Source organism: Plodia interpunctella, chromosome 21 (genome assembly GCF_027563975.2).
Source record: "Plodia interpunctella isolate USDA-ARS_2022_Savannah chromosome 21, ilPloInte3.2, whole genome shotgun sequence".
Taxonomy (NCBI): Eukaryota; Metazoa; Arthropoda; class Insecta; order Lepidoptera; family Pyralidae; genus Plodia; species Plodia interpunctella.
Genome location: NC_071314.1, coordinates 2,703,958 through 2,717,880, shown reverse-complemented (window position 1 = coordinate 2,717,880; position 13,923 = coordinate 2,703,958). Strand labels below are relative to the sequence as shown.

The 13,923-nt window shown below is 35.1% G+C and overlaps 1 protein-coding gene across 4 annotated transcripts in view; it reads right to left on the bottom strand.

Moving 5' to 3' along the window:
* Nucleotides 1-13,923, bottom strand: part of Mhcl (Myosin heavy chain-like) — a 178,232-nt gene that overhangs the window by 117,042 nt on the left and 47,267 nt on the right. For 2 of the 4 annotated variants that reach the window (XM_053761588.1, XM_053761587.2), the window contains exon 2: nucleotides 12,694-13,761. The exons of the other annotated variants lie outside the window; for them this stretch is intronic. In XM_053761588.1, coding sequence (XP_053617563.1) covers nucleotides 12,694-13,659 — 966 coding nt within the window. In that variant the 5' untranslated portion in view covers nucleotides 13,660-13,761. The remainder of the gene's footprint in view (nucleotides 1-12,693; nucleotides 13,762-13,923) is intronic. 4 annotated transcript variants of the gene reach the window in all.

Genomic DNA, 13,923 nt, shown 5'->3' with positions numbered 1-13,923 from the left:
TAATGCAAATAAAGATTTTCGGAAGTTTTGTAAGAAAATGACAAACAAGTTAATTTTACAGAACCTTTAGTGCGCGAGTCCAACTCTCATTTGACTGGTTATTTTTTGATATGGGAGACGATAGATTCCGTCTATTTTCAGACACGGATTTTTCTTGCAGTTTAATCGAATCGAGCCAATGCCATAATTGCACTCAACTGGTCACAAATACTTTCCCAGATAATCACAAGGCGTCGTCCTAGAACAAAAATAAAGACGGTCTAGAGTTAGAGTGGGAATTTATGTATTAAATTCTGGTACATATTTATTTTGTCAAGTCTCTTTAAAAGCCAAACGTCATTGCTTACATATTACATAGTTTCCTACAAAAATATGATTTTGACCGGTGGCATAATATTAATACCAATTGATCGGACACGTGTATTTGCAGAAGCATGATAATACAACTGCTAGTGTAACAATGCCTGTACACACCATACTTTGTGCTGGACAATCATCGTCACGCCAGCTAAGTGGTGTTTCGATGTCGTTTAAGCAATTAAGCCCATCCCTTTAAATTGTTTCGCTGGAGTTACAGTTACGATAACTTACAAAACCAACGGGACGTTTGAACGTTAGTGAGTATAACTGTTCATCACTGTAGGTTTCTGCTTAAAACTTTCCCAAAATTTCCATGAGTAGCAGAACTCCACTAAATAGCGGTATTTACCCGATGAAGATGATTACAATGATGTAGACGATGCTGGTTTGAAGGTTCAAAGATGAAGTTTCCAAGGATCTACGAAGTTTTAAGAGAGTGTGACAGAAAAGGCTAAATAATGATGATTCTTAATAATGCACAGTCTACGTGGAAGATCAACTGATCTTACTGATCAGATGGACTGGGCATCATTAAATATTAAGTGCTATAAGTCAAATAGTCTAATGAAAAAGGCACAAGGCTTATCGTACGGGGAGAATAAGAAAATAAAGAAGCGAAAGGCATGAAAAATATGAAATAACACTAAAGGTAAGAAAAAGATTACCCTAACTCACATTTCTGACAAGAAAAATTTTGTCTTCAATGAAAACACGACCACCAACAAAGTAAAGCAATCGATAACTTACAACAGTATATACTCAGAAACCCCGCCATACGGTAACCATTGATCATAAACTGTAAGTAGCTGATTTATAGTTTATTCCTCGTCAAACTGGCTCTCGAGAAATCACAGCTCTAAATTTATAAGCTCATAAATTTTAAAGTATCTTTATTTTTCATCACACTATAGCATTTCATAGAAAAAGTATACAGGCCGTTAGCAAAACAATGGTAAAATGCTAGACTCTAGATTCTGCAGGTTGAATGGAAAATGGATCTTAAAGAAATCTTAGGGAGAGGTTTATATACCTTATCCATGCAATTAAATTCAATTAAAGATATATAAATGGGTATCGTAAATACAAGTATAATAACAAATGACACGATACGAATATGTCAAGTGCCTGTCCACGCACTTGACCGGTTTTCCTACGTTCAATATACTTAACCATATGGGAGGTATAATTATAGATTTTCTCCAATCTTACTAGGCAATAGCAAGAACTAGAAACCACTGGATCGGACGGAAACCTACGATTTATGAGCAACAAGTTCAAGTTCTGATTATTCGAGGTGTTTTAATTCGAGTATAGAAGAAAAGAGGTAATTTAATTATAAATATTGCAAACAAAAACAAAGAACTGAAAGAAATCCACCTTGAACGGGAAATCTGTTAAAGAGTCAAAGGAAGAAGTAATGAAGATATAAGATAATAGTGTGAACCTTTAATGATGATGTAAGTATTAAAATGTTACAGATTAAAAATCAAATGTCAAATACATTCTCGTCTTATAATACCATTGAAAATATCACAAATCACACTGCAATATTATCTGTCGTGACATCTACATCATATTACAATTTACTCCCTGCATAACATTCAATTTTATTCCATTCATTCATAGAAGAAGATGAGTCATGAACGCACGCGCTACACATCTAAAACCAAAAACAACGGATGACTCTTGGTACAATAACAATAAAGCCTACTATCAATGTTGTACAACTACTAGACGAGACGTGGACGTAACAGCGGGTCATTCATCAAAAAGACTGCGCTGTTTGTATCATTCATTTGTCAATCGCATGGCAGGTAAATTCATTCAGGTGGGCACTATTAATCAAACATTATATTTGAATGTTTTATTGGGACCATTGATCATGTTTCGCTATTAAACTGTGCCAACTTTAGATAGAATTCAATTCTTGAATTCTTCTGCGTTATGTTGGTTATGAATTTACTTATAACTATAATTCAAACGTAACAGGATATCTTAGTTATAATTTAATAAATATGCATCATTTATTTGAATATCAGCACATATCGGAATATTGTCTAAATTTTAGACATAGTTATTTCGCGTGAATTTCGAGTCCAAATAAAGACCACGAATAGTATAAAATAGTATCATAGGAATCATTACAAAATCTTATGAATACCATCAGTTTAATACGACGAGTTAACTAATTTTGTTGACCCGCAGGCCCTTCCATTGAATTCTTGAATCATTAAACACTGACACACCTCACATAATCCTCACTAGCATTGTGTCTTTGCTAGAATACTAATGAGCAGGAAGCTCCAACGTGCCATAGACCGCCGTATTTAGAACCAAACGTATATAAATAGTTATCTGAGGACTGCAGTATATATTTTTGTGCCCTGATCTCAAGAACGTAAAATAAATACCTCGTCGTCAGCAGTACACGACTACTCGTATTTTGATTCATGGTAATGATATTAATTTTTCGTGTAATATCTGCAAGTTCAACGATACGTTTTCGACAATCACAAAGGCATACCAATTAATTTGAAAATAGACAATAATTAAGATGATTTCCAAAAGTTTAATATAGTGCTTCTTCTTCTTCGTCGAGTTGACCATTCTATTATTAGCAATATCGTAAAGTGAATTAAATTGATCAATCAATTAATTAATCAATCATGCTTCGAAAACACTTCTATTGCCAGCGAGTCCTTTTTTAGTCTGACCTTTGCATACCACTTCGCTTTCCGGCCCCGACGGATAGTAAAGCGGCATGTGGGACTTAGACCACTAAAATACTATGGTGAAATATTTTTATTAGATGAAACCTTTCTTACTTTGATTGAAGGCCACGTTGAAACTTTATCGCTAACTGTACCTTCATCATTCGTCGTCAAGTCTCCTTATTCCCTGACACTAATTAATTCTAAACTTCAAGTTAATAAAGTAAATATGGCTTCTATTGTGATGCGCAGAGCACATCGGATATTCCATCTATGGTGCCGTAGTCCGGAAACACAGATACGTGACAAATCTTTAATATATTTTTTTTACTCCCAAAAAGAATGAAAGTTATCTTTATGGAATAGTCAGGAAAAGTTTTAAATCGGCCAACAAAGGTTGCATACAAAATACACGAATCCAGTCGAAGATGCGCATAAAGATATGTTTTAGGACCGGATAGCCAGAGGTTGTAAATTGTATTTTTATGCAGGCCTTAGAAATTATACGAGATGGTTTCGATCCAAACATGGCGTGCACGACAGTAAGTCCACGCATAATCAGAACAAACTCTTTGCTTTCATTTTCTTTCGTCTTTAGTTTTCGTTTGATTTTCTCCTTTGTGAAATTAACTTTACTGTAATACAGCTTAGACGGTTCTTCAGAATACCATTAGCTAGAATTTTGATAATTTGTGATATAATTGTTTGATAATTTTATACAAAAAAAAATAATAAACCTTCACATGAACATAATGTCAAATTTTATATATTACTTAGTTATTTCTCGAAAGCTACAAATTACTAGCACTATACGTTGTCACATATAAGTTCGCACTCATGCTGATATTCTTACTACCAAATCAAAGGTCATCATGACTCATCCACCGAAAGTGATACTTATCCACCCACACGTTCTAAATTAGGCCTTGCAACTTGGACAATCGATTTCTACATGTGAGATATAATAGGAGATAATAGCCGCCTTCGGTGGCACGATAACTAAATTCGGCTACTGAAAAATTTTCTCCGGATATAAAAGCCTTTGGATATGATAGAAAAGATTTGGGAAGGCCTTTGCCCAGCAGTGGGACACAAAATACAGGCTATAAAAAAGCCATTCTCTAATTATTATCGAATCATTTTGCAGTGAGAGGCAGTCAACCAATCAAATTGCGGTGTGGTTGTCGTCAAGTCACAATGCCACACAGTGATTAGTAGATTGCAGGAAATGCAGACCTGTACCTTTTCAGATGCAGTATCGTTAATCTTTACGGGCTAGACAGAGTCAAGACTTACGCAAAATTTGAAGGCCACTTTTAGGTGTATAGCGGATTTATTGTTAGGATTGAGATCTATTAGTGATTAGGTTACTAGCCTATGAGAAGAATCTTCAGTGTAAAAGAAAATCAAGAGAAACGGTTCTCTTGATTTTCTTTTACAATCTGCGCAGGCCGGTGTATGGAAGACGTTCCATTTCTATAAATGTATTAAAAAGAATAAAAATTGTTTAAAACATTGTTTTCATAAATTAAATCTGCTTTCTTTATCCCAACTTATAAATTCTGAATTAAATTTGTTTGTTTTTTACCTCTTCGCGCATTATCTACGAGTCCGATTATTATGAAATTTGGTACATGGATAGAAAATATGGAATAACACATAGGGTACTTTTTATTCCGAAATTCCCACGAGAGCGAAGCCCCGGGCTCAGTGCCAGCCAATTCATCATATAAGTCTGCAAAATTTTACGTAACTTTAGATAATACAAATGTTTCATAATCCACAAATAACACCTCTATTACTTGTTTATTATTATCAATTTGAATTGCTCATTGTTACAATCGAATCGACAGTATGTCTCTGCGTGAGAATTCTTGTACAATAACTTCTCAGTTTAGCGTATTTATCAAAACTGTTTATTGTATGTTATCTTGACAATATTGTTGGTAGCGAAACAAGGGAATATAAACGACTTGGTACGCAAACGTTGCAATACAAGTAACCTATTCGGATAATAATACGCGTAATAGAAGAAATATAATAGAATAAATTAAAAACGCAAAAAAATATTGTCCGAGAGCTGGATCAAAGCAGTGACGAAGTGGCTGAGACAGGAACAGGAATCGGATGGTAAACCACCAGCCCGCTGGTCAGGATTGTTTAGGTCATGGGAAAGCGATGGATATGGATGAGATTAGCACGGGATCGTAGGAAATGGCGCGAAAAAAATGGGAGGTCTGTATAGCAGTGTATTGATGTGAGCTACAATTATAACTTCGATGAAACTGAAATATTCCACTAGTTAACAGATGACATTGAACAAATAGAATAGACTAATGAGAGCTTTGCCCAGCAGTGGCAGAACTAATATAGCTTTAGAAATCTGAAAGTAAGGTAAGAAATCTCCATTATACAAAAATATAAAACATACAAAAATAACTTTAAACATTTTACATAACGATAATATCCCACATATTGATGTAAGTGGTTGAAAATAAACAGTCGAACTGACTATCGTCATACTAATATTACTGATATAGATATAGAACTATGCAATACAGTTCAAAAACATGGACAGTACAGAAATAAGGCGTTAAATATTTGTACTGCAATAAGCATACGACGTGAAAATCGACAAAATGAGAAATAGAGGTCTGAATAACTTACTTATCTACGATAAAATGATTCTGTTTTTAAATTTTTTAGTAACCGAAATTCTTTTTTACGTGAAAAAAAGAAAAATGGTGGACCATTGTATGACTAATTGGCACTTCAACGCAGAGTAAACTCCTGAACTTAAAGAACTAAAATGGAATAGTTTGTTTCTTAAAGTTTTGTTACATATATTCCGTACAGAAAAATTAATAAAGCATTTCGCCAAATTTTTAAGGATACAAGAAAAAGAAGCTTGTGTCTTTCAGTTTTTCATAAAACGATTTCTGTACTCTCGCTAGCCTGTGATGTGGTTATCGAAATCGTAATATTAATAAACCTAGTGGAGTGCAATCCCGGGGTCAATAAACGAGGATGCAATAGGAAACAGATTTGTTTGTACGAAATACCAATTTAATTATGATTTGGTTTGTAAATAATTGGATAATGTCATATAGTATACACGTTATTGCACGATGATAATGTAAAAATGCTTTTTAAGGTTATACACAGATAATAATTTCAGTCCAAATGATCAACTGTAACTGTTGAATAAAAATAACAAAAAAATACAGATATTTCCTCAAACTAATAAATATAATCATACAGTAACTAGAAAACGTGCTGCACAACATTATTAGAGTCACGTATCGACCATCGTCGTGGCCAAGAAACTTTGCAAACAGTGGCAAAATGTATACGATTATCTTGCTGCAACCTTGCCCCTAATTAAACGTAATAGTAACCGCAAAATATGTCATAACTAGTAAGGAATTACACACGTCAATCAAAAACTCTTAAATCTTGAATGTCTATTTTTACTAAAAATTAAGAATTATTATTTTTACTCCAAAAATATGACAGCTACAGCTGTTAAAACAGAGACTAAACAAATAGTATGTGTGATTAGCCGTCAAGATTCAACTATGTACAAACCAGACCGGCATCTCGTCACTGAGACTTTTTGAGATTTTTAAGCACTGCCGAGTGTAGTAGAACATACAATTACAGAAGTGTATGTCTAATTTAAAAAAAAAAATACAAAATGTTGAGACAAATATCAAAACATGTGTCTCTGAAGCATGAAAAGTAATTGAGAGTGACAGCCGATTGGTAAAACAGACGCGCTTTCCAGGAGAGTGGGCACTCGTACTCGTACACCATTCATGGAATTCGCTTTCGGATTTCTTTTCATGTTTCGATTTCATTGATCGCAATGCATGTAGTATCTACTTTTACTCATTCTGTGATAATAGTGAATATTGTGCGTTTCAGCCATTAGGCATAAAAGCCTCGTCCATGTTTTCAACCTAATTCACTTTAACTCGTTAAATTTCACCACTATTCATCAATCTTTAGTACAAACTAAATATTTGTATATACTATCAAGTAGGCAAACAGCGGCCCGGTAAGTGGTCACCACAGCCTAACAATCCCTGCAACACCAGGGTTGTTTCACGTCCAGGAGTGTTTTAGGATCGTAATATTTACTAATGCTAAAGATAGATGAGACATACACTTATCTTAAAATCTTTATAAGGGCAATAAACTGATAAAGAATTTAACTAATCATTTCATTGTTGTATGATAATATATACGAGTACAGTCGTAAAATTAACGCACAAAAGATGACACACAAATTACAAACAGTAATTACAATATCTACGACCAACATAGCCGTAGAATTATCATGTATCTATTTAGAACCCTGTAGCTGTAAATAGTTGGAAAATTAATAAATGCTAAACGCAATTGACATAACAGAGATGCAAATTACGATGCATGAGAACGCGGAGGAAGCAAAGGTTTATTCGCTGTCGGAAAATACATATATGAAAAAATCTATACAAAATCTTATTATGCAAACCTTGACGCAGTTGGCAGCACTAGCTGCTGTATATAAACCGTTGATGACAACGTCTTCGCTTAGTTTTAAGTCAATTTTTAACATCAATAAGTGAAGCATATCAAACTCGAATAAGATATTTGAATATAAGTTGTAATAGTTACATCGGACTTGTAAATGTCAATGTCAAAATATCTTGTTGTGTTTACCATGGAATTAGTAGGTACTCCGACGAAGTACTTACTAAATCAATGGTGTTTACATCTCATTCTAGTATTGCACTCTAGCGTGATAAAATCGTAGCAATATACAGGGTGTGTATATCGGTAGTTCTATCGTAAACGCAATCATAACAGGCGCCTGGCCATCTTCAGATCTTCATCCTGTTGGCCCCGGATTCCTGCATTCCAACGAAGCAATGATACGCTGCTACGAGTGCAAAAACACACGTTGAAAAGGATTTAAATAAGACTCGTGAAGTACCAGAGGAGTAAAGTACAAGAAGAGAAAGATTAATTAAGAATGACATTATTATGAGGGTGTCTACACAATATAACTTAAGTAATGCAGCAGTGATGAAATGTTCATCTACGATACATCATCCTAACAAATCTGTCTTCCTGACAACTTTATCTTCATTGGAAATGTATCTACAAATGAAGGTTACATTTGAACAGCATTAATTTTAAACTTTAGTATAGTAGGTTATAAAAGGATTGACAATTAAAAACCAGGGAGTAATAACGGTTGGACCTCGGGACTCGACCTAAAATCACTGGATAAAAGGACGTCTTTGATTATGATAAATGTTTGTGAAATGAACTAAAACATTGGGCCTACACAAAATATAACAGCTGTTAATATAATCACGAAAACTTTACCAGTCAATTGGAGTTTGCATCGATTCTTACCTGTAACAAAGACATAAATTCATTAATACTCAGTAATATTATATAAAATATTGTAATTTATAAAAATAATAAATTATCTCCAACCAACCCACCATTTGCATATAGATATATGCAATTAGTATTTCCAAGTTTTTATTTTATTACAGAGACCAAATTGATATCATTAGCCACCAACTCACCATCCAACAAATTACCACTGTATATTACATTACATACATAATACCATGGAAAACTGGCTATGTGTCTCTTTGTGAACTTGCCCACCTAAAGAAGATGATAATGATAGCATCTTCAGCGACATTGAATCACTTTTAACTAATAGTGTTCTTAGTACGAGTAAGTTCTTACAACTAGAATAAAACAAAACAAAAAGTGTTGGCTATTTTGTAATCAATGCATACACGAAAATATGCACGGAAAGGCAAACGAAACAATAGTAATATTAACAATTCGATGCAGTTATGTCAACTGCAATTAACAAATACGTTAGTAATTATATGGTAGCCAGTTTCGTCATCATGAGAGCATATTCCTAGCTCACGAGAGGGAAACAATTAGGCTTAATGTTAAATTGTGCAGTAATTAGTTAAGATTCGATTTATGATACAGTTGTAAACACTTGTTAATGTCTAACGATAAATTTAACTTTTACTCAAATAGAAACGCCTCAATACAAATTATTATTAAGTCCGGTGGTATAATTAACACAGATTTAAACACTTTCCTCCCATTAGGCGACTGTTAACTACTCGTTATCACGCCATCAGACGACAGGCCGAGATGGACGAAACAGCAATAATGGAAACACACAGGCGCCGCGGAAGCCATTATAAAATCATATATTTATGAAAGGAACCGACTAATTATCTTCAATAATCTTTCTTGTAAAACTTTTGCAAGTATTTTATTTTCGTTCGATAAAAAATGTTTAGTAGTTTCTACCTTAGTATTTAAGATTAGTAGAAGCACCACTAACGGTGGGACAAATTGGGACACCACGAGCATGTCTGCTCATAGAATTTCAAACACATAGATAAGATAGGGAAAGTTCCTTATCTTCTAAGCGTATTACTATTTTTCCTCTCTCAGTCACACGTCACACATATACTTTGGCTGTAGTAAAGTTACTTCCATCGATGATCATATGCGCAGTTCTTCTACTTCAGTCATTATTTGTGGGTTCAAGTTCATACATACATTAGTCACTATTACCAGTGATCAATTACTCAATCTGTGTAGGAGACGAGTTATGTCCTTGCCTTCTGTTTACAATCCCTTTTATTCTAATTTCTGAATGGGAAGTTCTCTGAGCGAATTTGCATAAAGAATTTTGTCCAAAAGACGTCAATTTTTATTTGTTAAACTGACAATGCAAAAGGTAATATTTAAAGTAATCTTCGCGATGTTTATTTATAGATCTTGAAGAAGAAATGTAGACGATATTTGTTATTTAAAAAATATTTTAGGTTGATTATTGATCAAACCTAAAGATCGAAGGTGAAAGTTTTCGAAATTTTATCAATTGCATTGTCCAGCTAGACTAACCCGACCTTCTTTAAGGGATCTCGAACAAAATGTCTTTCTATATTTAAGTAACCTTTGCGCAAGAGCAAGCAATGTCACACTTATGCAAAAATGTAAATTCTGTTACTCAATACAATCGGTTGTAGGAGACAAATTATACGCGAGATTAGCGGTGAATTTGATTGCAACACCCATTGTTTCTGGAGACCATGGCAGATGTAGAGCCTCCACGTATTATAGGTAGTTACGTCAATTGCACATCAAATTTCCTCATATTTGTTAGCAGACCGACGAACATGGTATTTACAGGTTAATCTTATACCACCTGAACCATAAAACGTGGAAAACTAACCAGAAATCAGAAATAAGTCACAAATGGATGCATAGAATTTGCATCAAGAATTTGCCATTGGAATGTACAGTCGTTTAATCAAACGGGTTCTTACAAAATCGTAGTAAAACGAGTTGGCTCAGTGTGTGTCTGTCTAACAATTCGTCCTGATAGCCATGTTATGTAACATCACAACCGGCTCCGATATGCCACGGCAATTTCTTTGAGAATGAGGACGCAATTATTAGCATGAACGCTTCCCGCATTTCTGGGCGTCTGTTGTACTTTTACCTCGATTCTCCCCTTTTTGAGTCGTAATAGCAGTACAATTATATTGATTTAACCAGTCAATCACCTTGTCGTTGGCCTCATTAAGGTCGTCTAATCAAATAGAGCCGCCAAAAGTCCCAATGGTGGATAAAAGACTCCTTCCATTTTTTTAAAACCCTTTATTTAAAGTTCATTACATTTGCGCTTAACAATGTTACGCTCTGACTGATACTTACATATCTACATTTAAATCAGTATAATATACAATTATCACCAACATCGTAGCTGATAAAGGCATTCGTGATCCGCGAACAATTTGCATGCGACGCGTTGCAGCCGGCAAGGCACAGAATATAAATAATTGCTAAGGTCTGATTACGCAAGCTTGTCAAGATGATCGTGGATTTACTGATGTTGTGAGCTATTGTTATTCAGATTTACTTGTTTGTAGGCTAATGCTAACGTACCAAGGTGTGTTGTGAACATTGTACTTTGAATTTTAAAGACGGAAAAAGGAAACTTCGTAATTTTTTTTAGAAATCCTAATTTTGAAGTCCTTATTTCAAAAGTATAACCTTCCACTGTTTGGCAATGTCTTTCCAACTCTTTCCAAATTCTATTTCCAATACAAAATGCTACAATTATCACAAATCAATTTTATTAAGTAATTAATTGACGCAGTCTGTACATTATCGACAATAAGTTATCTGCTCTGTCTGATTTAACGTCTATATTACATATACAAAGGAATAACTACTCAGCTTCTTTTTTAAGCTACAATACCATTTTACAATTCAATTACAACAAATCAATATATCACGACATGACCGCCCCCGCCGTCGGCGGCCATCTTTATCCGACGGTAACCACTTACCGGTTACCACACATGGCAACACCGAAACAACACCTCCAGGCATCGTGACCTGGGTCGAAAGTGATGCTGGCTTCCTTATATTTCAAAAAAAGTTTACCAGAAAATCATAGATTGATGATAGCAAAATAAAATCCTGGCGGCGTTATTGTAATTTTTTGAAAAGTAATGTTTAATGTGTCAAAATTATCTTGTACTAAGTTATAGACGACTTTTATCTCAAGGCCTCTTTTTATATAATAAACAATTTGCAATGAGTGAAAAAGCCAAACTTCATGAAAGTTAAACGAGTTATGATGTCAAAATGTATCAATACACAGGTTTTACGGATTGAAAATAATACTCTACCAGACATCACTGCAAAATAAAGCACAATATCCCACGGTACAGAGGTTGTGCCCGCTGCCTTTGGCTACGATTCACATATGGATCAATAGTAATATAAGCAGTTACATACAGTTAAGACAGTCTCAACTTCTCCTCAGGGCATCTGGTGTTTAAGGAAAGTGCTCTGGTTCACAGTAAGACCTTGGAGAACAAAGATCAAATATATCGGACATAATGGCGTAAAATATTCTTTTCTTTTTAATACTTGTATAATATTATATAAAAGAAAATATTAATAAACAAAAATACTACAACGCCAGAGACGCAAAAGGTAAATAAATGAAGATCTTAAAACGTATCTAATATTTATTTTAAACTTTAAAGGACCAAATGAGGAAATCCACTTATCTCATATTTTTGAGACAACGAGACACCATGAATAAACAAAGGCATTGCGGCAGAGATAAGATAAAGTGGCCATATCTCTAGCAATAACACACATTTAGTAAACGCCTCTATTACAGAAAGTGGTAACGCGTGACCGCCTCTGCTGTATAAGGCAGATCGTGAGGTTTGCACCGTTGTTGTTCCCGTAATCAAGTGCCAAATAAGATATCAATGGAAGCCCGGGGCGGGTAAACTATGACTACAGAGCAACTCAGGATGAAAGTTCATAGAATTCGTCTTTGAGCTAAGTGTATTGTATGACGAAACGGAATACATGTACAACGAAGGTGTAATCAGCTAAGCCAAGTACGGCTCAAAAAAAACTCAAATAATTAAACTTATAAAACATAATAAAAAAACAATAAAAAGCATAGTAATAAAAAGAACGAGCAACTTAGCTAGCGTTGTCGAGGCAATAAGAAATAAAAACGTTGGTAACTTACCATAAACTGCGGCGGATGCTGTGTAGTGGACAATTCACTCCATGGTCTAAGAAGTGCTCTTTCCACGTCCGCTCCAACAGTAGCAAAGCTTACTCCATATCTGCGCCATAGTGACAGCTCATATAGCCTTCGCCATGGTACACCATCATTTTTCTTCTTCCTAATGCTACCTCTCAAAGATGGAGTGCGCACGAAGGGTTCTGGCGGAATCCCGTTTTTGCATGTACCTCTCCATGGAGGTTTTGTTCCATTAGTCTTTCCGTTTACAACAGAACTTCCATTAGATCCTTTTCTTTGAAGTCCAGTTTTGATTGGCGTTACAGTTTTCCTTTTTTCATTAAAAAGAACAGCATTGGCTAAATCTTCGTCGTTATTGGAACCATCAGATTTAACTTCATCAATTGTTACGACATTAGATTTCCTTTCTCTATAGCTGGACCTCAGAGGTGTTCTATTAAAGTTTTGTTTACTTTTGTCACCGTCAATTTCATCTTGAATCATCGAGATAACGCTATCGTCGGCGTATCTCATACGAGCTGTTTTCATCAAGGAAGCTTTTGTATTTTGAGCAAACAAGCGCTCGCAGGGATCGACCGATTTATTTTGATCGAGTCGAGTTTTCGGCATATTCTCAGAATCGGTATCGCTGTGGCCTTCGTAAGAGCTGGTGCTGTTACTGAAGCTTTTTGTATATGCGCCATCTGGGTTTTTCTGAAATTGATTCTTATCTGACTCTTTGATTTCTATTATACAGTCTCCTCGAAATGATCGTCTCGATTGAAGGCTGGTATTGGAATCAGATTTGACGAGAGGACTGTGTTTATGGTCAATACATCCATTAGCATGTGCTTTCCCCGTGCAATGTTTATGTATTTTAGCTAAAGCAGCGAGAGTCTTATTTCCGTTTGGCGATATTTCGTCGCCGCACCGCAGGGATTGCTCGAAAGAGCCTTGGAGGTGAAACATGTTTCAATTACTCCGAGTTCTCACGCAGACTGTTGGTCGCCACGCTTGGCATTTTCTGGGGTCAGAGTTTACGTTCTGTAGATCGGATCATAGTGTATGTCACTGTTCAATGAGAGCATTTACTAGTTATGAGGTTGTGGTGCAGATCGGCGTGATAGGATCAATGATATATATTGCGGTTTGAATTCGTGATTGTTAGCTGAATTTCATTCAAATTTGGGTCAACGTATAGTTTTAGATGTCGTGTCAAATAGGCCCTTCACT